This window comes from Mytilus galloprovincialis, chromosome 5 (genome assembly GCF_965363235.1).
Source record: "Mytilus galloprovincialis chromosome 5, xbMytGall1.hap1.1, whole genome shotgun sequence".
NCBI classification, from domain to species: domain Eukaryota; kingdom Metazoa; phylum Mollusca; class Bivalvia; order Mytilida; family Mytilidae; genus Mytilus; species Mytilus galloprovincialis.
This window is the reverse complement of record NC_134842.1, coordinates 35,890,186-35,915,410: the sequence shown is the minus strand read 5'-3', so window position 1 is coordinate 35,915,410 and position 25,225 is coordinate 35,890,186. Positions and strand designations below refer to the sequence as shown.

The following is a 25,225-nucleotide window of genomic DNA, read 5'->3' as shown; positions in this document are numbered from 1 at the left end:
TTGGATACGAGATTTTGACTTCCCAGTTCTCATATCATCTGTCAACTAAAAAGAGATATTAAAATGTGTATTGTGATGAATGACACCTGCAATAATACCCAATACACACCCAGGTGAGAATGATATAAACAGTAATATTACTTCAATGCGACAAACTGAGGCTTGGCTGATCACGCTACTGTAGATATAAGATTCGATACAGAGGCTAGATAAAAGAATGATTATATATACAGAAAACTTGTTAAAGAATTATTAAATGTTTTGGAGATTTCATAACGGATGAAAGACTGTCAATGAGATAATCATCAAATAAGACGTTTATGAATAGAGAGAAAAGCACACGTGAAAAGATGTGAGGGAAATTTTGACTGATTGATTTATAAAGCTTTCAATTTCAAATTTGCTCATTTTTCTGACAAACATGAACGGGCTACCAGGAATCGAAGGTAAGTGATTCTTTTCAATTAAAACTTCTTATTAAAATTTTAAATTTTAAGCTTACTTTGATATTCGAAGATATTCAATTTGATATATATAGCTATATATATAAGTGAGAGAGAAAATATCAAAATAGATTAATGATAGTATTTATTAATCATACTAATATCTTTTGTAAATAATTATCATTTACAGATGGGGAACGTTCACCATACTTATATTAAGTAGTCCAATATTATAGTTATATTCATAATTTCCCTTTTATTGAACAATTGTGAGTGGCACAAACAATTGCTAATAAGCTACTTCGATTTTGCAAAAAAGGGATAAGAGAATAAAAAGTGTGAAAAAACAACATAGTTGTCGTTACAAAAAGCAATAAAGAATAAAGTCCAAGGAAAAAATGGTGAAAAGCGTCCTAAGTTGATTTTTTTGAATGAAAAAAGAGAGGTATATACATTTACCTCTTTTTAAATTCAAACTAATCTTAGTTTGTAACTTGCATATAAATGCTTTGTTTTTTAGCATGATTAAATTTTTGAAAAATGCTAGTATGTATCAATGTGTGTGTGTGTGTGTCGGGTTGTGTTGTACTGTCTTATCGTTTGTTTATTTCCGTCATCCTTTTAATGTAATATTTTTTTATTAAATCACGCTTCGTTTACATTTACTTATGTACGATACCATTTCCACGAAACGTGCTCCTAAAATAATACATGTATCTACGTATGGGACTAACAGTTTGGGAAGCCAATAACATTAAATGTTTGGGAGATCACAATCAAAGTGACATTTAATAAAGCCAAGACCGTTGGACATCGACTATCATCTAGAAATTGACAATGAAAGTCGGTTTTAAAAACAAAACTTTACGACAAAAGAGATGATTTCAGCTTCCTAATTGTGGGATTTCAATTTCTATGAAGCAACATTCCAGCAGCGCCTACATACGGAGTATATATCTCTCAATTTGTACGATATTCACGGGCTTGTGTTTCCTATCATGATTTCCTTGATAGAGGGTTGCTGTTCACAAGGAAGCTATTAAACCTAGAGTTCCAAATGGTGAAGTTGAAATCGAAGTCTGTTTGATCTATGAGCTTGAATGTTCCTGGTATTTTTATCCCGACTACTATAACAGTAGGCAACTTATCATAAGTGCAAGTAAAGGGTTGATTTAAAATAAATGAAAATTTTAAAATATATTATTTAAAGCAGTAATTTATTGCAACTTAGCAGTCAGTTTTATATATATGTTACGATATCTAAACACGGTAGAAGTTCATTCTGCGTGATCAACATTTCAGTAATTTCAATTACATAAATTTGAAAAGTTTTTTTTTTAAACTTGTAAAACGCTAAAATAAGATGTAGGGATAACCTTTTTCTGTTATTTATTGTTTGCACTGAATAAAGACCCGTTGTTCTGTTTACACAGTGTAAACATGCAATATATTATTGAGTTTACGATGTAAGTACTTTTTTAAATTTATACAAAAGGCTATCAAATTCCTGATAAACTACCCCTTGGTGTCTGGTTTGTCAATGTAGATGCGGCTCTTTTGTATTTATATCAATACGCGTAATATATATATGAATGGAACTTATGGCGGAATACGACGAATTTCTTATCTGAAATACAAGCTAACAATGCACATCAAAAGAAAAACTTTATAATTTCAATTGCAAGAAAATGTAAAGGATTTTTCACTTTGATAAACTGATTGCACTTTCGTATTTTGATAATTTCAATTAGATTATCCAACTTTGGGTCCACATTCAGACCCTCCATACCGTGACTTTTTTTTCTATTGAGTAATTGTTGGTTTATATTACTTTTATATTAGGCTCCATCATTACATGGGTATTAACAATAAAGCATTTTGTAGGATGCTATCACTTTTTAACAGTTATCCCCAAGAGAGGGCGATACGATCTGATAGATAAATTTAACCACGAAACGGTGTAAATATTATTGTTGTTGCTTAACTTGTGTTTGGGTATCTTATTTCTGTAGTCAGTTTACACAATACAATCATGACATAATATTAAATCAATTACTTTACTGAATACAAGTCAATGTAGGTTAAAAAAAGGAAACGTATGAAATTTTATCATTCGATGGGGAAAACCCCTAAAATTATTGTGTGAATGATTATTTTGGAATTAACATCATAAATAAAATATACTTGAAATAAGTTTATTTGTAACACGCTATACAGAAATACTGTTATCACATGAAAAGACGTTAAACAAACTCATATTACACTACATGACAATCAAAATAAGTAATTCAAGGGCTCTAAAAACCAATTTATATCCGTGTTGTCTTTTGTGCGCATACATGTACATTTAAGTGCCATTCACTTCTTAGCATAAGGAGGTGGCTCGTTTTATATTAACTGAAACTATTATGGTATAGAAAGACAACACCACCATTTTACCAACCAATTGAATACCCGATAATGATAATTCTAATAGCAAAGGACATACATTTATTTTCGACATCATGAGACTAATTTGTATCTTTATACCGATGATGCGTTATACAAATAAATAAAGTCTTATAACTGTTCTGAAAATACAACCACTGGACGTTAAACAACCAATAATCAATCAATATAAAGATTCAAAAATTGACTGTGTATACCGGAAACACATGTGTGCATATGGATAGAAATTAGTTCCTATCATGTTTTTTGTACTAATCAATCGTCGGCGGTTTATCTAAGTTGTAGTTTGTCAATTGGACTCTTGATATTTTAATTTTCATTAACTTACCCGTCTCTTCTGGCTATTTTTTTAAATCAATTTTATATATTAATATACAAGTTAGTAGATGCGGGGGATGAAACAATAAGACGGCAACATTACGTCAATTCAGTACCAAGTTAGAGTTAATCAACATTTGACATCGACAGCTGTTTCATTGACTATATCTTGACAACACTAACACGTCTTTTAAAGAACATTAAATAGGTTAATATCATTTCCATAAATCTATGGTAATTTAACAAACTATGAAAAAAATATGTTTGATAACGCGACACAACATTATCGATGTTCGTTCAAATCAATCGATTAGAAAAGAGACAAACCAAGGTTAAATACGAAAACTGAAGGAATCGCATGCAATTCAAATGGAACGAGAATGGTTGCATCGACAAAATAAGCGTCTCTTGCTGAGCATGCGTCACCTACCGTACAAATTTACATTTATTAAACATGTTACAATCGGAAATATGACACAATCTCTAACGGTACATATACAGACCAGACATCTATTCCGGTATCTAAATCGCTCTCACCCCATATGGAATTTACTGACCCATATATATCGTATTAGGTCACTAACACACAATGTTTCTAATGATATAAGACCACGGTAGCATATCGGTAGTGCGTTGCAACACCAAAACATCGTTCTGTTCAACCATTGTTTCTAGTGACCGTTAAAGTCACGTAATGTCAATTTTAGTTAGTCTCTCTTCCAAGTTACTCTGTTGGAGCAGGTTTAGGGGAATGAACCTATCCTGTAAATTAAACTTGTATAGTGTTAATGTGCACCATTGGTATGTAACGTGTATAAATACATTTTTTAAAATGCGATACTATGTGTATATGTTATTGTTTGGAAATGGTAAGTTGACGATAGGAAATTTGAAATCATTGTTTGTCATAGATTCTTGATTGAAGTCGTCCATCTCTGTAGTCGTCTAAAATGCCGTCATCTTAAGGGGTTTTATTGTGAGAATCAGTTCGGTACTCACAAAGTAAGATATTTCGTGAACTTAAACTATGAATTTTCCGTCTTTATATAGAAAAAGCTCTTTTCAATAATATGACGTAGTCGAGCTTTCAATAAGACATGAGGAATAGCAGTGATAAGCGTAGAAAAATCAATAAAGGCTTTGTCTATTTGCCGTGTTGTGTTTCTTTGTTACATATGACGAGGCTCTGCACTTATACATCCCGTCATTGTGTTTATTGTGTTATTGTGCTATGGTTAATTTTTGTATTCTGCTAATGTGCATTGTTTGTATGCCTTTTCATATTTCTTTGGTACAAAATTGTTGGCTTTTATAGTGAGTAAGATTATAACACTATGTTGACTGCTGTACTCTATTTTGGCAATCATTTACTGTAGAAATAATATAGTACGATGTTTAGTTGAACATTCTGGCGAACCGGCTTTATATCTTTCATAAGGAATTTATGAAGTTTAGATTTCCAGTTTAAATGTCAGAGATTTTTATCGTCCTTTTTAAGTTAATACTAAAGGAAAGAATTGCAGATTTGTGATTTTCTAAAGTCTTCATTTCTTGAATGATGAGTTAGTTTCAATTCTTTTTTTTTTATCTTACGTATTTATTACAATATATTTAAGCTAAAGGAATTTAGTTTTCGATCCAAAGATATTAAGTAATGTATGTGATATTCTTAACAACAAAACTGTAAATACTGTGGGGGATAGTGTAGTATTAAACGATTTCTTTAAAGTATATATTGTATACATACTCAGAGTATACATATGATAAAGAAATACACTGCAATATTTTGCATACACATAAAAGAACTCAACGTAAAGTTTAATTATTTCGTTTAAATTCTATTTTATTATGTTAGCGGTTTGCACAGAGGTATAAATCTTTAAATGTGCACTGATATAACTATTTATGTGAAAGGCGATCTTTTATCATTTATCATTTATCAACAATTTAAATAAAAACTTAAGTGGTAAAAAAGGCAAAACATTAACATTCTTTTGAACATAAAACTGGTGACAGATCGTTATGGTAGTTGCAATAGTAAACAATATTATGTAAATTATAAGTAAATATGTAAAAATTGGAGATGTTAAAAAGACATAAAATTGTTAAAAATAAATATTGACAATGAAGATATTATAAATTGATAAACACCCTTTTTAACTGAAAGAGGTGCAGCTGTTCTAATATAATGCTATATAACAAATCAAAACAATTGCAATTGTATTTCAACAAGAGAAAAGGGTTGCTGTCATGTAATAAATTTGCCCTTGTGGTAGGGGAGAGACATTATTAATTGTCATCATGTTTTAATCTTCGTAATCCATATATAACATAGTTTAAATGTAGTTTTCTTACGCTGAATAAAATCATACTGATTTCCTGGAATATGAATAAGATAAGTAAAAAGAAAAATTCACAAAACTACTGAACTCCGAGGAATATTCAAAAAGGAAAGTCCCTAATCAACTGGCAAAACAAAAAGCTCAAACATAATGAACACAGCAAACGAGTGGACAACAGCTGTCATATTCCTGACTTGGTACAGGCGTACACCCTTCAAACATGTTACCATATTTGTTTTCTATACCCAAAAACTACTGCATTTGAAAATATTGAAATTGCAGTGATATATCTATTGACATGATTTATATAAAGAGAGCCAAACTACCTAAACAGAACATTGAAAACATTTGTGAATACGTTTTCAGTTTAAATTTATATAACTTTATTGCATAACGAAAATCAATGTCAAATTTATGCAGTTGTAAATAGAATTTCCCACATGACACAACCTTATCAAACTTTTATAAGCTTTATAATAAATTAAACTGTAATCTATTATACAGTTATGCACAGTTGGTCTAATATTCAATGATTTGGAGATTTCAGGTAATGTGATACATGTATGTAACATGGATAATTTTCACAAAGTTTGAGTTAAAGACATATCCGTACATCCTTTCGAAATGAATGTAAGCAAAATGTGTGATAATCTTAATCAATAAACATTTAAACAGTTTATACAGTCAACTTTGTCAGAGAGTCAATTTTCGTTACCTGAATAATGTTTGGTTTACGTACCATATTGCGTCTATCCCATTCTATGGGAACAAGCACAATATATACACCAGATAAGACGCATACCTAGATATACGTCTATATATAAAGTGAAACACCTTAACACTTACGGTTGATATTGTTTAAGAATAGAAATTTAACGCAGACTGGTCTCAATTTTAACCTACATTATAGCTTTGTCGTAACATTATTGCAGTAGTCGTATTACGGGGCGCCGAATGGAACTCTTGTGGTTTTGTACAAAATTCAATTCTGTCATAACAAAATCATTTTTGTCTTACAAAACTATGTGCTACAGACTTGTTTTGTGAGAACTTCAATTTTGTGATGACAAAATTCATTTGTGTAGACAAAATTCATTTTTGTCATGACAAAATTCATTTTTGTAGACAAAATTCATATTTGTCATGACAAAAGTCAATTTTGTCTAAAAGGTATGCAAATATAAACATATTTGCATACAAAATTGACTTTTGTTACCTGATATGGAAATTAAATCACAAAAGTCAATTGTGTGAGGTAAGATTCAATTTTGTGAGACAAAATTGACTTTTGTGAGACAAAATTAACTTTTGTGAGACAAAATTGACTTTTGTGAGTCAAAATTGACTTTTGTGAGACAAAATTCAATTTTGTCAATTTTGTTGAGACAAAAGTCAATTTTGTTAATTTTGTTGAGACAAAAGTCAATTTTGTTAATTTTGTTGAGACAAAAGTCAATTCTGTCAATTTTGTTGAGACAAAAATCAATTTTGTTGAGACAAAAGTCAATTTTGTTGAGACAAAAGTCAATTTTGTTAATTTTGTTGAGACAAAAGTCAATTTTGTTAATTTTGTTGAGACAAAAGTCAATTTTGTCAATTTTGTTGAGACAAAAGTCAATTTTGTGACGACAAAATTCATTTTTGTGACGACAAAATTCAATTTTGTAACAACAAAATTGACTTTTATGAGACAAAATTGACTTTCGTGAGACAAAATTGACTTTCGTGAGACAAAAATCAATTTTGTTGAGACAAAATTCAATTTTGTCAATTTTGTTGAGACAAAAGTCAATTTTGTCAATTTTGTTGAGACAAAAGTCAATTTTGTCAATTTTGTTGAGCATTTTGTCAATTTTGTTGAGACAAAGGTCAATTTTGTCAATTTTGTTGAGACAAAATTCAATTTTGTCAATTTTGTTGAGACAAAAGTCAATTTTGTCAATTTTGTTGAGACAAAAGTCAATTTTGTCAATTTTGTTGAGACAAAATTCATTTTTGTCAATTTTGTGTAACAAAAGTCGATTTTGTATGCAAATTAGTTCACAGAAACCAAACTAAACTAATTTGAATACAAAATTGACTTTTGTCGCCCAATTTTCAAATTATGTAACAAAATTCAAGTCTGTGTAACAAAAATGAATTTTGTCATGACAAAAGTGACTTTTGTCCGCTGATAGATAATTTTGTATGACAAAATTTTAAATTTGTAGTATGATACAAATTTTGTTAAACTGAACATATTTTTGTTGAACAAAAGTCACTTTTGTCCGTACAAAATTGAATTTTGAGTACAAAACCACAAGAGTCCCATTCGGCGCCCTTAGTAGTGCATATGGAGTACAAATGTCATACATTGTAATATCATGTTCAGGAATTTGTGTTTCTTGTCAGGATTTCTTTGCCAACTTGGACTTTTAACAGACGGCGACATAGAAAAAAAAATCCTAATTGCCTCCTTTATTTGAAAAAACAATATGTTTCATTTTAAAATTAATTAAAAGGCAATCCATATTTTCACAAAATTTCATTTATTGGAAATTACAGAAAAACATAACAAGAAAACAATCAATTCTTATGTTTCGGTGTTTTATTTTCCAAACTAAACTATTATAAACTAAAAAACACACCACCGTATGTATATGAATATATAAAAACTTTCCTTTGTTAAGATAAATAAAATAATGTGGATTCCACATACATATTAATTTATGCACTACTCAGAAAATGTCACCAAGAGTTTTCAATTTGAAATATTTGTTCAGCGTTACACCGTAGTAATAGATTGTAGCAATACACTTATTTTGAATTGTTAGATAAAACGATATAAAAGAAAATTGAGAATGGAAATGGGGAATGTGTCAAAGAGAACAAACCGACCATAGACAAAAACAACAGCAGAAGGTCACCAACAGGTCTTCGATGTAGCGAGAAATTCCCGCACCCGGAGGCGTCCTACAGATGGCCCCTAAACAAATATATGCTAGTTCAGTGATAATGAACGCCATACTAATTTCCAAATTGTACACAAGAAACTAAAATTAAAATAATAAGACTAACAAAGACCAGAGGCTCCTGACTCGGGACAGGCGCAAAAAAGCGGCGGGGTTAAACATGTTTATGAGATCTCAACCCTCCACCTTTACCTCTAGCCAATGTAGAAAAGTAAACGCATAACAATAAGCACATTTCAAATTCAGTTCAAGAGAAGTCCAAGTCTGATGTCAGAAGATGTAACCAAATAAACAAACTGACAATAATACATAAATAACAACAGACTACTAGCAGTAAACTGGCATGCCACTCCAGACTTCAATTAAACTGATTGGAAGATTATGATTTCATCATATGAATATCAGGAACAATCCTTCCCGTTAGGGGTTAAGTATCATACCATCATAACATATATGAGAAGAACATAACCAATATACCTATACTTAGATTGTTAATTTTGAAGGTGTAACTGTCCAAAAATTAAATCTTATTGGCCTATTTTTTCAAGTATATTATGCATGTGTGCTTAAGGTATATGATGTTTTTCTCTCCTAAAAATTTGTTCCGATATCAAACTATTTTTGTGTTCTCTTGGTTTGGCCTTTAAATGCGATATTGATGTTTTAAAGTATAGACAATCGTCAAACTATAGAAAAAAACATATATTTCGAACGGTCCTTAAAGCATAATACCTTTTCCTAAAAATTATCTTTTATAAATATACACTGCATGTAATACACGTTTTAGTCCTCAGTCCTCTTAGCTGAACTTTCAACATATTTCAATCCTCCAACGTAAATATGTATCAGAAGAAGTTGCGTTATTTTTATATTTTGAAAAATTGCATAGAGAACAAAATAATGACAGTTGTTTGTCATTTGTACCCTTGGTTGATGTAGTCTAGTGTTGATTTTGTAAGATTAAATATAGACTTCCCGTTTATGAATTCACCTTTGAGTTCGATATCTTTGTTAAACTTTGTTTATAATTATAAGCATGTGTATATCCTCATAACGTCAAACCTATAAATGTAATATATAAAGAAGACCACTGGAGTGTGTTCACATACAACTTGGAAAACATTGGCCAACAAAGTAGACATATAACAATATAACAAGATGCTGGAACATGTTGGGGCATTAATTGTCATTAAATACTATCATCTTTGATAACAGAAATATGGTATCTAATCGTAATATCACCTAACATTATTTTAGACATTAATTTTATAGAGAAATTAAATGTAAATAAACTTGACACTTTTCACTATGAACATACCCTTTCTTCCGTAACTATACTTTATCTCCTGAACCACGTTTTTATACTATCTTGAATACAATGCATTCAAACAATTAACAATTTATCGAACGGGTATAGCTTAGGTATAGTTTTCCCCAAGAGAAAGTTGATACGATCTGTGAATTATTCAGCATGACACAGCTGTTTTTACTCTTTTCTCTATGTTAGTGCATAGAAGGATGTTTGTATAAAAAACACTCCGATTTTTTCTTTTGATTTTTTTAACATTCAATTTATTTTTCTTTTTTGCATAAATTGCTGTTTAACAACAAAATTTTGTGTGCAGCATTCCATCAAGTTCCCTTGTTTAATTTACCACAAAATGGTCGGGAGAATATTCAGTAATTTATTTATTCAGATATTTATACTAATGTTATTTCATAGTTAATTTTACTAAATCTATGGACATTTTCTTTTTTTAAATATTGGTGGTTCCTGCATTCCTTGTGTTGCTGCTTTATATCAGTTAAGTATTCAAGATATTGAATGAATCTCATTATTTCATTAGAAATTGGGTAGAAATATAATGTCGGTTAAGCTTTGGATTTCTGGCAGCTTTATGTGAGATAAAACGTTTGTTTGCTCTTGTAAAATTACTATTGAATTTTAACAGTTGTGTTGAGAAGATAACAATACGAATATTTCCTTTTTTTCAAAATTTTAAAACACGAGAGTTCCATCAATTTATCATTGTATCTTTGCAGTGATTTCCTTCAATCACTGTTCATTTACCTGTGGACGCATGGAATTTGTGTGAATACATATACCATATTCATCCCTTTGTTAATTGGGTATTTGTTGGTGTGATCTGTGGTACTGTCAACTGTCAACTATTGTTTTAGCAATTACGTTTATCCTCATATTACTTCTTTTTTGTAAAGATGAGTATGTAAATACAGTCATTCGAAGACATAGAATTTTATCAAATTCTCCATAGAGACAACATTCTCATTGTTGTACAGATAAACGTTAAATGATATGTTGCTTCTATAATAGTTTTTTTTTCTATTATCACGATGACAGTTACAATTATTGATAAACTGTTGCTGTATGACAATTCATTATCAAGTATTCGGACAATTAGAACGTCGTTATCAGTTTGCATTAAAACAAATAATGGTGATAAATGCTCTTATTACTAGTTGTATGGTGACAAAATGTAATTGGTCAATCGACACTCTTCTTCAGCCATCAATATATATTCATAGTTTTATCTTTTTACCGGTTAATATAAACAGTGTCAGTTAAAAAAAAAACATCTTGGGTAAATATACGATTGAGTTTGTGATGAAACTCAATATATATTAAAATTAAGTATATTCTATTCAGGACTCGTTTCTCCAGTTTTGTCAATTTCTATGAAATTGTACCTAATAGAATAATTGACACAAAATATCCTTTTCCACAGTTGAGGCGCAAACAAAAATACTAGTTATAACTCAATTTTAAATTTCGGTGCTTATCATATAGAATTTGTTCTGTAATCAAATATAAAAAAAAAAGTGAATATTCCAATTACATAAAAGCTGAACGTAGCTTGATTACTAGCGAGTTTCGGTTAAATATTCCTATTTTACCACATACAAGGATATTCATTTCATTTTTTAACATCTTTAAATTCATAAACATTTTGGTATGGAGTTACTTTAGAATTTTTCACGTGATTCATATTAGATATTTGAATAAATAAAGAGCTAACTGTTTAACTGTAAAAAAAATGTTGTTTGATATTGCTACTTCGGTAAATATTTAATTATTTATTTTCGAATGCAAATTGTTTGTATTGATGTCTATTTAAAGGCATTGTTCCGCCTGTTAAATATCTTTTAATCGACAGATCAAATAAAAACTTCAAAATACTAACTTTAAATACTTAAAGAAGATGTTGTATGCATATTGATAAACATTTTAGCTCTTTGCATTTTATAAACCTCAAAGGATCCAAATAAAGAGATATTTATGATTACGTTAAAGAATGACTCTGTGTCTGTGTTTGTATGGTACAAAATGTACAGACAGTTTTGGGATATCAGAATATTATTACTTTTACTTTGTGCTTTGTAGTTTAAATAACTAAAGCTGTATGTTTGTCCTGTACCAAGTCAAGAATATGGCAATTGTAATCAAATAGTTTGTTTCTATGTATGTCGTCGTTTGCTTTTGTTGCACTATAGTGTTCCTGTTTTTTTCTGTTATTTCTCTGATATTTGATGTGTTTCCCTCGTTTTTAGTGTGTTACCCGGATTTGCTTTCTCTCAAACGATTTATGACTTTTGAACAGTAGAATGATACTGTTGCCCTTATTTGGTACTCATGTACACGCGTATGTGCTAGTGGTGCATGTAATTGTAGTAATACACTCGAATAAAAAAGTTCCGAACAACAAGCAAATAAAAAATATTTGAGTTGAAAAAAGCTATTTGTTATAGGTTAAGCCTACATAGAAATATGCATATACCATCTCACTTAAGTCAGGTTTACGTTATAGTCTTGTCTTCCATTTTGTAAGTTGCATTGGTTATATAGCTTTCCATGGTTTATTGAAACTGAATTAAACACATACTAAAATCGTACGAAAGAGACAGAAATGTAATTTTAAAACTGAGTAATGTAAACTTAGACATGAGAAATGTTTACTTAGAACTGTGAATTGTGAAACTAGAACTGAAATTTGTCAAGTTGGAAGTGAGAAATGTCAACTGAGATGTGAAAAAAAGAGAGAAAAGTCAACGTGAACTGAGAATGATCAACTTGGAGCTGACAAATGTGAAGTAAGAGGTGATAAATGTCAACAGAGATGTGAAAGATGTCAGTCTGGAACTGAGAAATCTCAACTTCGAAATGAGAAAGGTCGAGACTGAATAAACATGTTGAACAACTAAATTTCCCTGTCAGTAATTCGCAGAATTCGTATAAAGTTAACAATTAAATCTCATTCATTTTTTGGACGATTTAGTTGCAACCTTGAACATATATAACGTACGAATACAAAATGATTTCTTCTGAGATGATATAATATTATGCGGGAGATAAACCCTTGTTATATGTCTGTCTGTAGATATATCATTCACCGTAGCTGTATTTGTTCATTTATATTTTAGAAGGTATTACATAATATAATGACTAATAAGGGATATGTAAGGTAGTAAATTTAATAGTTTTTACTTTTTTCTGCTTTCCCATATAGGTTTTATGGTATACTATAAATATGTTTAATGATTAATACTTTAAATATACTTTGTACTTTATACGTTATTTATATACTTGAAAAATATAGTCTTCCTAGTGATCTAAGGTTAATAAAAGTGTCATGGATTATGTAACATAATGGTTGACATGAAAACTTACCATGGCTATAAATTACATTTTAAGTAGTAGGCCAAATGTCGCACAGTCAGTTGAATACAGGATAATCCCATTAACATTCGTAATATTTCTAAATTATTTTCAAATGACAGTCAATGTTATTTCTTTTATCTTAATATATTGGTACAGTTAGGTACCATTACAAAACGTATGATCAACGAAATTCTAACGGAAATGAAAACCGCTAAAAATATCTGCGAACACAGAGAAAATTATAGCAAGATAGTCAAAGAATGATCTTTAAACAGTCACGTATAACTTCTAGATCAATATTTGTGAGCCAATAGAACAGTACTCTATAACCAACCAATTTCTACGAGCAATTTTTTTTTTTTTGCAACTTTTGCGAGTAGAAAACTTAAGTGAATATGAATTGTCGCAAATATGTAAAACTAGTAAGTTTCCTTATTTAACTACAAACTGAAAGTTTGAAAATCGAGAAATTAAATCGTAGCGAAATTGGTAAGTAAGAGCTAAACGCAAAATAAATTATCCGCGAAAATAAGTTGGTTAACTGTTTATTACAAGGTAGTATATTAATGTGTCTGAGATTTTCATAAGGTATTGAAGCCAAATTTGTTTTTATACAGCAGAGATTCAGAACAACCATCATTTTGTAACACATTACCTATCACCCAACTGATGATGTGAGCCAAAACTGGATCATAAGCATTTATTATATGTAGCCTTTTATATGTTTGGAAGTTAATTGTGACGTCCATTTTGTTGAATTTGTAATTGTTTTCGTTAAGGAGACAGCTTCAGCACGGCTTCGGGTGCTAGATATTCTCGCTGTGTTCAAGACTGCTTAGTGGTATTTGGCTAGTTTATTGAAGTCAGGTTGTTCGCTCTCTAACACATTTTCAATTTCCATTTTTAATCTTATTCTAATTCAAATTTGACAAGTGTAATCAGAGAGGTATAAAAACAATTTCAGCAAATGTCGTTGGTTCGAGTAATTAAACTGAATGTTAACTGACAGGTGATTTTTTTATTTTTCTTATTGTAGCATTTTCGTTGATAAAACACTACCTCATTGTTAAAAGTTTATGTTGGCTGTTTAATGAAATTATCAAAGGTTTTGAGTTTCTCACGCTGTAAAACTAAGTTAACCCCTCTCCCCCAATTGTTTAACCCTCGCTGACAAGGCCTTTACCAAGTTAAGTAAAGGCAACAGTAGTATACCGCTGTTCAAACTCATAAATCCATGGACAAAAAACAAAATCGGGGTAACAAACTAAAACTGAGGGAAACGCATTAAATATAAGAGGAGAACAACGAAACAACACTACAATGTAACACACACAGAAACGGACCAAGCAACAGACAAAATCCCACGAGAATAACAAATATAACATCAAAACTAAATACATGAATATGGGATAGACAAGTACCGTGACACGTATTATCGCAATGTGAATTTACACTCAAAAATAGGAGAAAACAAACGACGAATAAGAATAAGAATAAGAATATGGCAAGTTTGCACTTGTTCCATGATTGATAGTGTTTGAGTTTGTTAGTTGGATTAGACTTTGCGTTTTATTAATCTGCCTCAAGTTCGTTATTTCTGTTCTATCTTTTAACTGATATATTTTTCATCATTTCCGTCGTCATAACTTCAACATCGGTAAACTAAACCTATCCTTCTTTCCACCGAAAAATGTATGGGCTAAAACAACATATGTAAAACTAAGTTAACCCCTCTCCCCCAATTGTTTAACCCTCGCAGACAAGGCCTTTACCAAGTTAAGAATATGGCAAGTTTGCACTTGTTCCATGATTGATAGTGTTTGAGTTTGTTAGTTAGATTAGACTTTGCGTTTTATTAATCTGCCTCAAGTTCGTTATTTCTGTTCTACCTTTTAACTGATATATTTTTCATCATTTCCGTCGTTATTACTTTAACATCGGTAACTTAGACCTATCCTATTTTCTACCGAAAAATGTATGGGCTAAAACAACATACATGAATCATAATGAATTTGTAAAAAAAAATAGTATTAAAAAATATTAATGTAGCTTCTCCGATTAAAAACTAAATAATCTAATATTCTAATAAAATGCCTGTTCACGCCAGGAATATGACAAGTGTTATCCATTCGTATGAAGTGTTTGAACTTTTGGTTTCTACATTTGATTCGGGACTTTCAGTTTTTTTTTATTTTCCTCGAGGTTAAGTACTTTTGTAATTTTACTTATATCAACTTCTACATGTTGCGTTGGATAAGTGGAATATTTGTTTTCATTGAACATTTCTGTTATTCCGTAAACTAAATAATCAAATGAAATCACATTTTATAAATCCGATTTTCGCGTCTGGAAAACGACAAAAATAGAAATATTGTATTTTGTGTGTTTTCGTGTCAATTTAGGTTAATATTATAACACCTCAGTAAGCTATGTAAATACGTAGCATAACATAATCGATGCAATTTGTTAAATTTAGGGATAAAGAAAATACCAAAGGATAGATAACTTACCGGGAAGGGATTACAGATATTTTCAAATAAAAATATAAAATTAAATAAGTTTACAATCAAATATAACAGTCAATTTCGAATTAATTCAGAGATTATTTCGGTTTGGTAGTCTACAGCTTGCCATACCACAGAAGTTTTTAAGATTAAAAAAAAGCATGACAAAAAATAGAAACAATAAGTCATTTTGACAGTCTGTACCACTAAAAAATACTTACAGTTAGACTTATAGACACGTTAACGGTTCCGATTGACCGAAGGGAAAAGTTTGAATTTGAACTATAGGTCGGAAATTTGTGTTTTTGGTTGAAATTGAAAAGAATTAGTAATAGTTATATATAATAGAATATCAGCAAATATAAACAATTATGTTCTAATGTGTATGTTTTAAGCTTCATACGTTGTATGTAACGTTTCAACTGATATATCGTCTTCATCATAAGTACAGAATACTATAATTTACAGATAGATTGAACATATACATCAAGTAGTTCGAAACACCGGTAGCGGATAAGTGATTGGTTTAAAACTTCATAAAAAGTTTATACAATTTGATATATTGTATTCTTAGAAGTAATTTTAAAACCCTTTATCAAATGATATACATCACCATAAAACGTATATTTTTAGTTAAAATCAATACAGTTCATGGTTATTTCAGAAGTAAGTAACCTACTGGTTTTTAAGTGCTTAGAAGCAATTGTAATTGCTATAAGATAGTTAGGAATTTAACGATGGAAAATGAAATACCAGAATAGCTTGTTAAGGCATTAGTTAATGGTTTGTATAACGATAGATTAGTTTATAATTAATTAAAACTACCTCAGAGAAATCATATTACAAAGTTATTCTATTTTCAATTTTCAATTTCAACCTTGATTACCTCAGCATGGCTTTGTGTTTTAATCAATAAACTGGATAGTATGCACAAGTTACGATGGTCTCATGAGATCCGATCTTTAAACTAGAATCTAAATTTAATAAAACCTCTTGTCTATAGGGACATATACATTATAAATTTGCTTCTTTTTGTAGAAACCACATAAGTGGGTTCAGGATAGCGTGATATCATAGTAAGTGGAAAGACACTGTATTTATTAAATACTGGGTCAAACCAAAGTCTTGAAATTTGTATGTAATGCTTCTCAACAATACACTAGACAGTTAATAGTTAGAGCAATGACTGTTTGGCTGTGATTCAGCATTTTACGTGCTGGTAAGGTGACATGTATTGCTGTGGACTGTTAAAGTTGTACCTAGCACATTCAAAATATGGCTCGTCTAGTGTTTAGAATACAAATTCATATCCATATTCATATCACATTCAAAACACCATTTCCTCCTGGTGTGCTTGTGATTATTTCTTACCTTAAACACGAATTCTTCCATGTGATATATGCCCCATGTATGTGCAAATTGGGTAAATATATGACAGTTGTTTACCATTCTTTCCAACGTTTGATTTTGAGAATTTGTATATAGGCTTATCCTTCTTGAATTTATCGTGGAGCTCGGTATTTTGACATTATGTTTTGTATGATTGAGGTATAAACTTTCAGAGAAAACTAGAAAGTAAAACTAAACATACATGCGTGCTACATTTAATATGATGACTTATTACATTTCTTTGCAAAGATTACTCCTATTCATGTTACTCATTATAGTAGTCATTAACAATCTAGAATATTACAACAGGAAAGAAAGTTTCCATGTAACCTATTAATTTACAAGCCCTTCTTATGTGGTATTTACCTGTAAATCTTTTAATGATGTCAAAATCAATGACTTTTTTCCTTAAAAACATAAAATGTTCGTGTCCTAGAAACCATAACAGCAAATTTGTTTTTAATGATAAGATTTCCTAATGACCGAACAAATAAGCAAAATGATAAATCGGCCTCTGTATCCTGTCAACTATCTGTTCCATCAAGTAATTAAATGTGGCCTAAAACTAGAAAAAAAAACGTAAAAAGACACTGTACACAAATATTATAGCCATGTTTAAGGTAAGAAAAAAATGAAAACATGCAAACAATCGTCCACCAATAAATTTAAAAGCACAGAAAAAATATTTTTTTCCTAAATGTTAACAAAAGGACACTAGCCAAAACCCTGGGTTGAAATCGAGTGTTCTGTAAGTGTTTATACATGTAGCTTATAGTTTCTTCTCCACGAGTGGAAACCGTTGGATATTTCATAGCCAACAAAAGTATGTCAAATTCAAAACTTCCTAGTAAATCAACACTAGGTTATCATATTCTATATTACTGTTTTACAACTTTATTCAAATAGTTGTCAACAGATAACTTCCTAGAACAAACTTGTTAAAATAATTAAATCTTTTCAAATACATTTATACAGTCTAAATGACGTTTTACCAAATAAATTATGCTATCTCATATTCTCTAATGCCAATAACGATTGTTGACAGATGCATTAAAACTTCAATTAAATGATCAAAACACCATGTGAAAATAATCCAATTAAGCTGTTTTACCGTCTTTGTTATGTAATAAAATGTAGCTGTAATTGATTCCCGTGTCTTGCATTAAACTGTTGTTATGTATGTGAAAATTGCTCTAAAGTGAATAATGTTATCAGAGAAAGGCTTTTATTATCATTTCAATTAAAACTTGTGTCGATAAAGCTTGCTATTCAAAAATGCATTTTAACTTTTAATAAATCTAAATCAATTGAAATGAGAGTTTATATAGAATCGCGCCTAGCATAAAAAAATTAAACAATTACGTCTGGATCACAATTTGAATGATTCTTATAAATTTAGAATAAAGAACTATTAAGTTAAAATTTTCTTTGCCTCGTGCTCACATTTTTGCTTCAAAATAGTGTATTTCAATCTACAATATCATCCGGGCATTGGTTTTGAAAGAATTGGGGTTTTTTAAAATCGGATTATGTATGATAACCTTGAAAAGTATTTTGCTATGTATGTCACTGAAATGAATTGTATATCTCCGCTTCCAAGGAGGAGCTATACTGTGTTATATCTGGATACTGTCCGTACTTTCAATGAAGTTGTGGTCTCATTTTTTGTAGAAAAAGAAATCTTTCTGAAACTTTGATATACATCTTCATGTCAGCATGCCATTTGGCGTGTTTTCAAATTGAAAACTTACTTAACTTTTTGTTTATCAAATACATTTAACGTGGTCTTATTTATTGAGCAATGGCCTTTCTTATTCTTGATGCCATCTTACACATTCTTTGCGAGGTGAATATAAAATAATGGCTCTTAAATTTCGACGAAATATCTAGATATGTCAGTTAGTCCAGAAACGTCTGTATCAAGCCATTAATGGCATAATCTATTGTTGTTTTGTCAGTTTAATCTGATATGTTGAGTACTCTTGAGTTTTAATTAAAGTTTTTTATTTTCTTTTTAATCCAAATTATATAAAAATGGCTAAACATATGCATTATTAAAAATTGAAAAGATTGTAAAGTTTGAAATGAATTGATACGAAAATGATCGGAAGTCACACAGTACAAAAATTACGATTTTTGTTATTAACTTGGTTAATGTTTTGTTCTGGTGGTTCTTTTGTTTCTATGTTTGTATGTTGAAGTCTAAACGTGATGTCTACAGTCAAATGCACAATACTGTTATAATATCCGCTACGTGAAATGGGTTTCAGGTTCATGTTTTATATAACAAATAATTTATATTATTGATCGTTCAATAGAAACCACTGCGAAAATGAAGCAAGCTTTAATTGTATTTTATAAAACATAGTCATGTTTCACTTCATTTCAAACATCCTCACTGTTAGGTTTTGCCTATCAACTTACGTAACAATAATATTCTCAGAATGGAAAACGATGTCTATTCGAATCTTTACATGTTTAAGTCTTCTTTAATTCAAAATTATGTATTTTGACAATATCAATAGCTAATGTGACAAATTTCCTAAAATATAATTCATATACTAGTATCTAATATAAAAATAAGAAGATTTGGTATGATCGTGAATGAGACAACTCTCTTAAGAGACCAAATGACACAAACATTACCAAATATAGGTCACCATACGGCCTTCAACAATGAGCAAAACCCGTACAAAACAGGTTCAACCCATCAGATGGCTACACATAGAATACATCTAATAAAAACGTCAAACACTTCACAGAGTAGTTTTGGACAGATACTTATACATTCACACAACGAAAGACACTGATTAGAGATCTGAGAGTACTCGCAGTTATTAACAGATAGTCCAAGCAAATAACAACTAATTAAAATATAAAGATAAACGTTATGTTTAGTTGCCTTTGCATGAGTCCTTTATACTCCGTTTGAAAGTTGTCTGATTGGCAATCATAGCGCATTTTCTTATTTTATATTTTAGTCTTTGACATCAGTGTACAGATTTAACACTTACATCGCAGTTCCGAAAATATGATAGCTCACTGTTAGTTTGATTCTCGATAGGTTATTGGTCCAACTTTCTTTATACTAAATTACCAGCTTTGTGGTATCACTTTCACACATTGAACTATTTGATCGACTTTATATTCATCTTTATCTGCACTCTCCCTGTCTGCAAACGTCATGTGATAATCTTTAAATAATTGTAATCGATTCATCAATAAATATCTTTCTTTTATATTTTCAGTTCTCTTCCGGGAAAATAAACGCCTTGCAAATAAACTTACAAAGGATGAACTAAAGTCACTAAAGACCTACATCAGCGATCGTCTATTACACGACCACGAAGAACTCTTATTTAACTATAATACTCTCAAATCTTCTCACAACTCTAGTATACAAGAACTTAAACAGAATATAGAACAACTAGAAAAAGAACTTGCTTTCAAAAATGAAATAATTACAAACTACAAATCTAGTGATGAAAACTTAGCTATAGTCTACAAAAAACGAGGAGAGAAACTTGAGAAGAGACATTCTGTTTTGCTCGAAGATCATGAATCTAATAAAGGTACGGTAAAGTTGTTTGAACTAAGAGTTCAAAACTTACAAAAGGAACTTGAAGAATATCAACAAAAGGAAGAACAACAGGCGAAACTTATAGAAGAACAGGAGGAAGCCATAAAACGACTCCATGAATCACAAGACAACGTTATAAACAGTGACAAGCTAGCTAAAGACCTTCTAAAAGTTAAACTAGCTGTGGATGACAAAACCCGGGAATTTCAAAAGATTAAGCAACTTAATGCAGAGTTACTTGGTCAGATTGAGGCGTACAAATCAAAATGTACGGAACTGCAAACAAACATGGAGAAAATCAAAACTGATTTCAACAATCAAACAAAAGAGTTTAGATCAAAATGTGAACAAATTGCATCGCTTCAATACCATATAGATATGGAAAAACGCACAACTAGTGAGTTACAGAAGGAACTCCAATCTTTATTGGGACCACTAAATAATATTCAAGGGCAACAAGGTCAACAAGGAGACCAGAACAACAAAGACGCCTCTATGTACAAAGCTGAATCAATGCGATCTCAAATTCAGTATTTAGAAGGACGTGTTAAATTGGTAGAAGAAAGGCTGGCGCTTTATAGAATATCAGTTCGGGATTCTACAAAAGAAGTAGGCATTGTTTCAACCGACTGCAAAAGACTCGAACAGCTTATAGAACGACTCGTAGTCCATGAATCTACAACAATAGAAAAAACGCTAATAGAACTGAGGGAAAGTACGGAAACTCGTAGGTGTGTCTTAGAAGAGTCAATTGATGAAATACTTAAACAAGCACCAGGTGTTATATCACGTGACGCAAATGAAATTCGCGCTCAAATTACATCACTAAAAAAGCAAGCAGAACAAAGCAGATTGAATGACGTTATTACAAGATGTTCTAGACTATTTCCGAGAATAGAAGCCTGTGAAAAAGCCCAGTTTGCGATTAACGATAAGGTTATAAGCAAACAGTGGAAGGAAAGCACAACTCCACCAAAGTATACACCGAAGCCAAGACGAAGTATAGATCATACAAATACAACATTTTCTGGGTTGCCAAAGAAACCCCCACCGATGCCACTGCTACTTCGATCAAAAACTCACAATGGAAATTCTCCTGTTTGGAAAAGAAAGTATTCTACTTCTATGGATAGCATTTTACTATCTCCAACCTTGATTGATCTGTCTGTTAGTCCAAATCCGTCACCTCGTGCTGCAACGGAAACGAAGTCGAGGGTGTCATTCTTCCCGCCAGGTCGACCACTTTCGGCATTTTCAAATTCGTCTCTTGGAAAGACTAGCCAATAAAGTGGACTTGATTTACTTATGAACATATTAGACAATCTATGAAATTGATTTTGTCATTGCTGTATATATGTTTTATATATGTATATGTATATGAATATAGGTATAATTAAATAGTAAAATGAAATTAAATTAAACTACCTTTAACTTTTAAGATTAATAAAATTGAGAATGGAAATGGGAAATATGTCATTGAGACAAAAACCCAACATAAGACCAGACAGCAGCCGAATGTCATCAATAGATCTTCAACGCAGCGAGAAAATTTTGCCCCCGGAGGTGGTCCTCAGCTGGCCCCTTAAGATTAAACTCATATATTTTAGGTAACCAAGGAAGTTTTATATACAGGAAATTTACATTATACAAATTATAAAGACTGAATATTATAATATAGCATTGACTCATTGGTTTTCCAGGTAAAGATGTTCATAAGAACACTAAGCAAAACAAGACACTAAAAAATATAGCGACACGAGTTATGCGATAAATATTCGTTCAGATGGCCGAAAAAAAAGGAACTGAAAGTTAACTTAAGGAATAATTATGTTTCCACTTACAGTTTGTGGGTATACAGCAAATGCGATAATCAATATCATCTTTACATTTACTTTACCCAGCGAATGCTAGTATATAAAAATAAGGAGATGCGGTAAGATTGTTAATGAGACAACTACCCACCAAAATACAATGAAGTGGATTTACGAAATCATAGGTAACCGTACGGCCTTTAACAATGAGAAAAATCTTACCATTTATATTGCTATAAAATGCCCCGACACGACAAATATGAAACTTTTCAATAGTTGATTTTTGTATCTAAGTTAAGAAGGACTCAATCATTTGGATACAATTCCATTATGAATGAGATTAAATGGACAAAATCAAAGAAAAAAAGGTCAGCATTTCATATTTCAGTAATATGTCAAGCTTTAAATAAATACAAGAGGCACACTTGTGAGTATATCGCCTACCTGCTAAACAAATCGTCAGTTTTCAAAATATATGCATGATACTCTTAGTTACTCTTTGTCTTGATGGTCATTTTTGCAAATTAACACGTTCAACCCAGCGTTTTTGGTGGATCCCAGCCGAAACTGAAAAGCACAATTAAATATAGTTTTGGAGGGTCGATAATTTATAATGGGGTAGATAGATCTTTATCTGTTGCAGTTAACAATTTTTACCTAGCTCCTATAGTTTTCAAGATAACAGTCAAAATGAGGATTAATAGATCTGGTCTTGCTGATAATGTTTAGCATTTCAAACTTTTAATCTAGTCACTATAATTTTCCCTATAACAGTTAAAATTGAAAAAAAACATAACTTTTAGGGCAATATAATTTCTAATCGAGCTGCCGAATTTTTCACGATAACAGCCAATACCTGCTTAAAGTGGAAGATGGGAGGCGTAGAAATTCAAGAGCCAATCACTCAAAAACATGTTTTTAAGTTTTTTACAATTTTCAGAGAGGATAGAATTTTGACGGGCAAATAAAAAGAGTGTGGCGGGATTAAACATGTGTGTTTGAAGGCGCCATAATTGTTTTGATTGTACTTGGGTTTTTTTTCTGTACAGAATCAAATATTCTGTCCACAAAAAGGTTCCTTTAAAGCTAGGTTCACATTGCCGATCATATCAACTCGATGATCCCGATTGTCCAAATTTCCACGATCAAGCAAGACCAAATTCTTGATCGAGCCTGTTTACAGTTTAGTTTCAGTGTAAACATATTTTATTTGCTGAATTAAAGCAAAATGGATTAGACACAAGTAAATCATACTTATGAAGTCTTCTCCATAATACAATATAAAGTTACAATAATAGTATAATATAATGGACATGCATATAAAACAAACAGTTTATACAATATAATACTAGCTTTCATAGGTGAACAAAGAGGAGACAAAGTAAAAAAGGAAAAAGAAAGTTTGAAAAATCGTATACTTCTGTGACGATGACTTGTGGATTGATGGCAACGATGACGTCCTGTGTCAGCAATAATAACGCTCTATCAAGGCATGAGAAATCTGTTTGACCTTTTTATGTAATTCTGAACATGTTTGAAAATTTGAATATTTTGTTCGTTCGAAAGTTCCAAGTGTCCGCAAATTAATAGTTTTGTATCTAAAACAAAGTTTTCAGATAGCCAGTTAAGGTTATCGAATAAGTTTTTCCTACATAATGTGTATTTTGGGCAAACGAAAAAGTAATGGTAGACATCCTCAATATCGGACCCACAATGACAAGAGGGATCATTTATAATGTTAGCTCTAAATAGGTCATTGTTTAAGGATGAAGCGGAACATCGCAATTGCGTTAAGATAATATTTAATTTCCTTGGGCCGTACAAGTAAAACGTTTCAATTTTACATACTAGACTATCGTTTTTTAATTCTTTCTTAAATTTAGAAATAGAGTCGACACTGCGAATTTTTGGATCAAGTTTATTCCATTCACGTATAGTAGAGGGAATAAACGATTCAGTAGTAAGGGAAAGTCTACAAAATGGAACAATAATATCTTGACCATTTCGCAACGGGTAGTTGGTTGTACTTTGTACACAAGGAGGTACAAGATTACATAGATATTCTGGTGCATGCTTTTGGTTCATGTTATAAAACATCTGTAATTTTCTTCTTCTTCTTCTTTCAAAAAGAGATTCCCAGCCAACCTCAGAATATAAAGTTTCAGTTTTTGTAAATATTGGTAGACCTGTTACTATTCTTGCGGCCTCCAATTGTAAATTTTCTAATTTATTTGAGTAGCCTATTCCACAATTATCCCACACTTCCGTGGCATATTCGAAAATGGGTCTAATAAAAACTAAGTATAGTTTTTCTAAATTATTTCGAGATAATCGATATTTAAGTTTACGTAGAACATTTAAGTGTTTCTTTACACTTGTAATTATACTTTCAATATGATTGTTCCATTTTGCGTCACTACTGAAATTAACTCCCAGGTGCTTATGAGATGTACTTAAAGGTATATTTTTACCATTTAAGGAAAAGCTGAGGTCTGGAGTCTCAATATTTGAAAAAATCATAATTTCGGTTTTATCTGGGTTGAATGACATAAGCCATTTAGAAGACCAAACATCCAGCTCTTTCAAGTCGCGATCAATAACAGATCTAATCTGTTCACCATCGTTACCAGAATAGTTGAATGATGTGTCGTCAGCAAATAGCCGACACAGTGAAGTAAGCTTATCAGCAATATCATTAATATATAAAACAAAGAGAAGAGGGCCCAGAACTGATCCCTGGGGGACACCAGCTGAGACATTA

The 25,225-nt window shown here is 31.0% G+C and overlaps 1 protein-coding gene across 1 annotated transcript; it reads left to right on the top strand.

Annotated features, from left to right (window-relative positions):
- Positions 1–22,074, top strand: LOC143075717 (uncharacterized). Its single transcript, XM_076251273.1, has 2 exons — positions 1–446; positions 20,322–22,074. Exons 1-2 carry the CDS (start codon positions 422–424, stop codon positions 21,938–21,940), a joined length of 1,644 nt encoding a protein of 547 aa, XP_076107388.1. The 5' UTR covers positions 1–421; the 3' UTR covers positions 21,941–22,074.
- Positions 22,075–25,225: the final 3,151 nt, after the last annotated feature.

Coding starts and splice junctions, on each gene's coding strand:
- LOC143075717 (XM_076251273.1), top strand. CDS start 422: ATGAACGGGCTACCAGGAATCGAAG. Junction 447..20,321: donor CGGGCTACCAGGAATCGAAG/GTAAGTGATTCT, acceptor TTATATTTTCAG/TTCTCTTCCGGGAAAATAAA.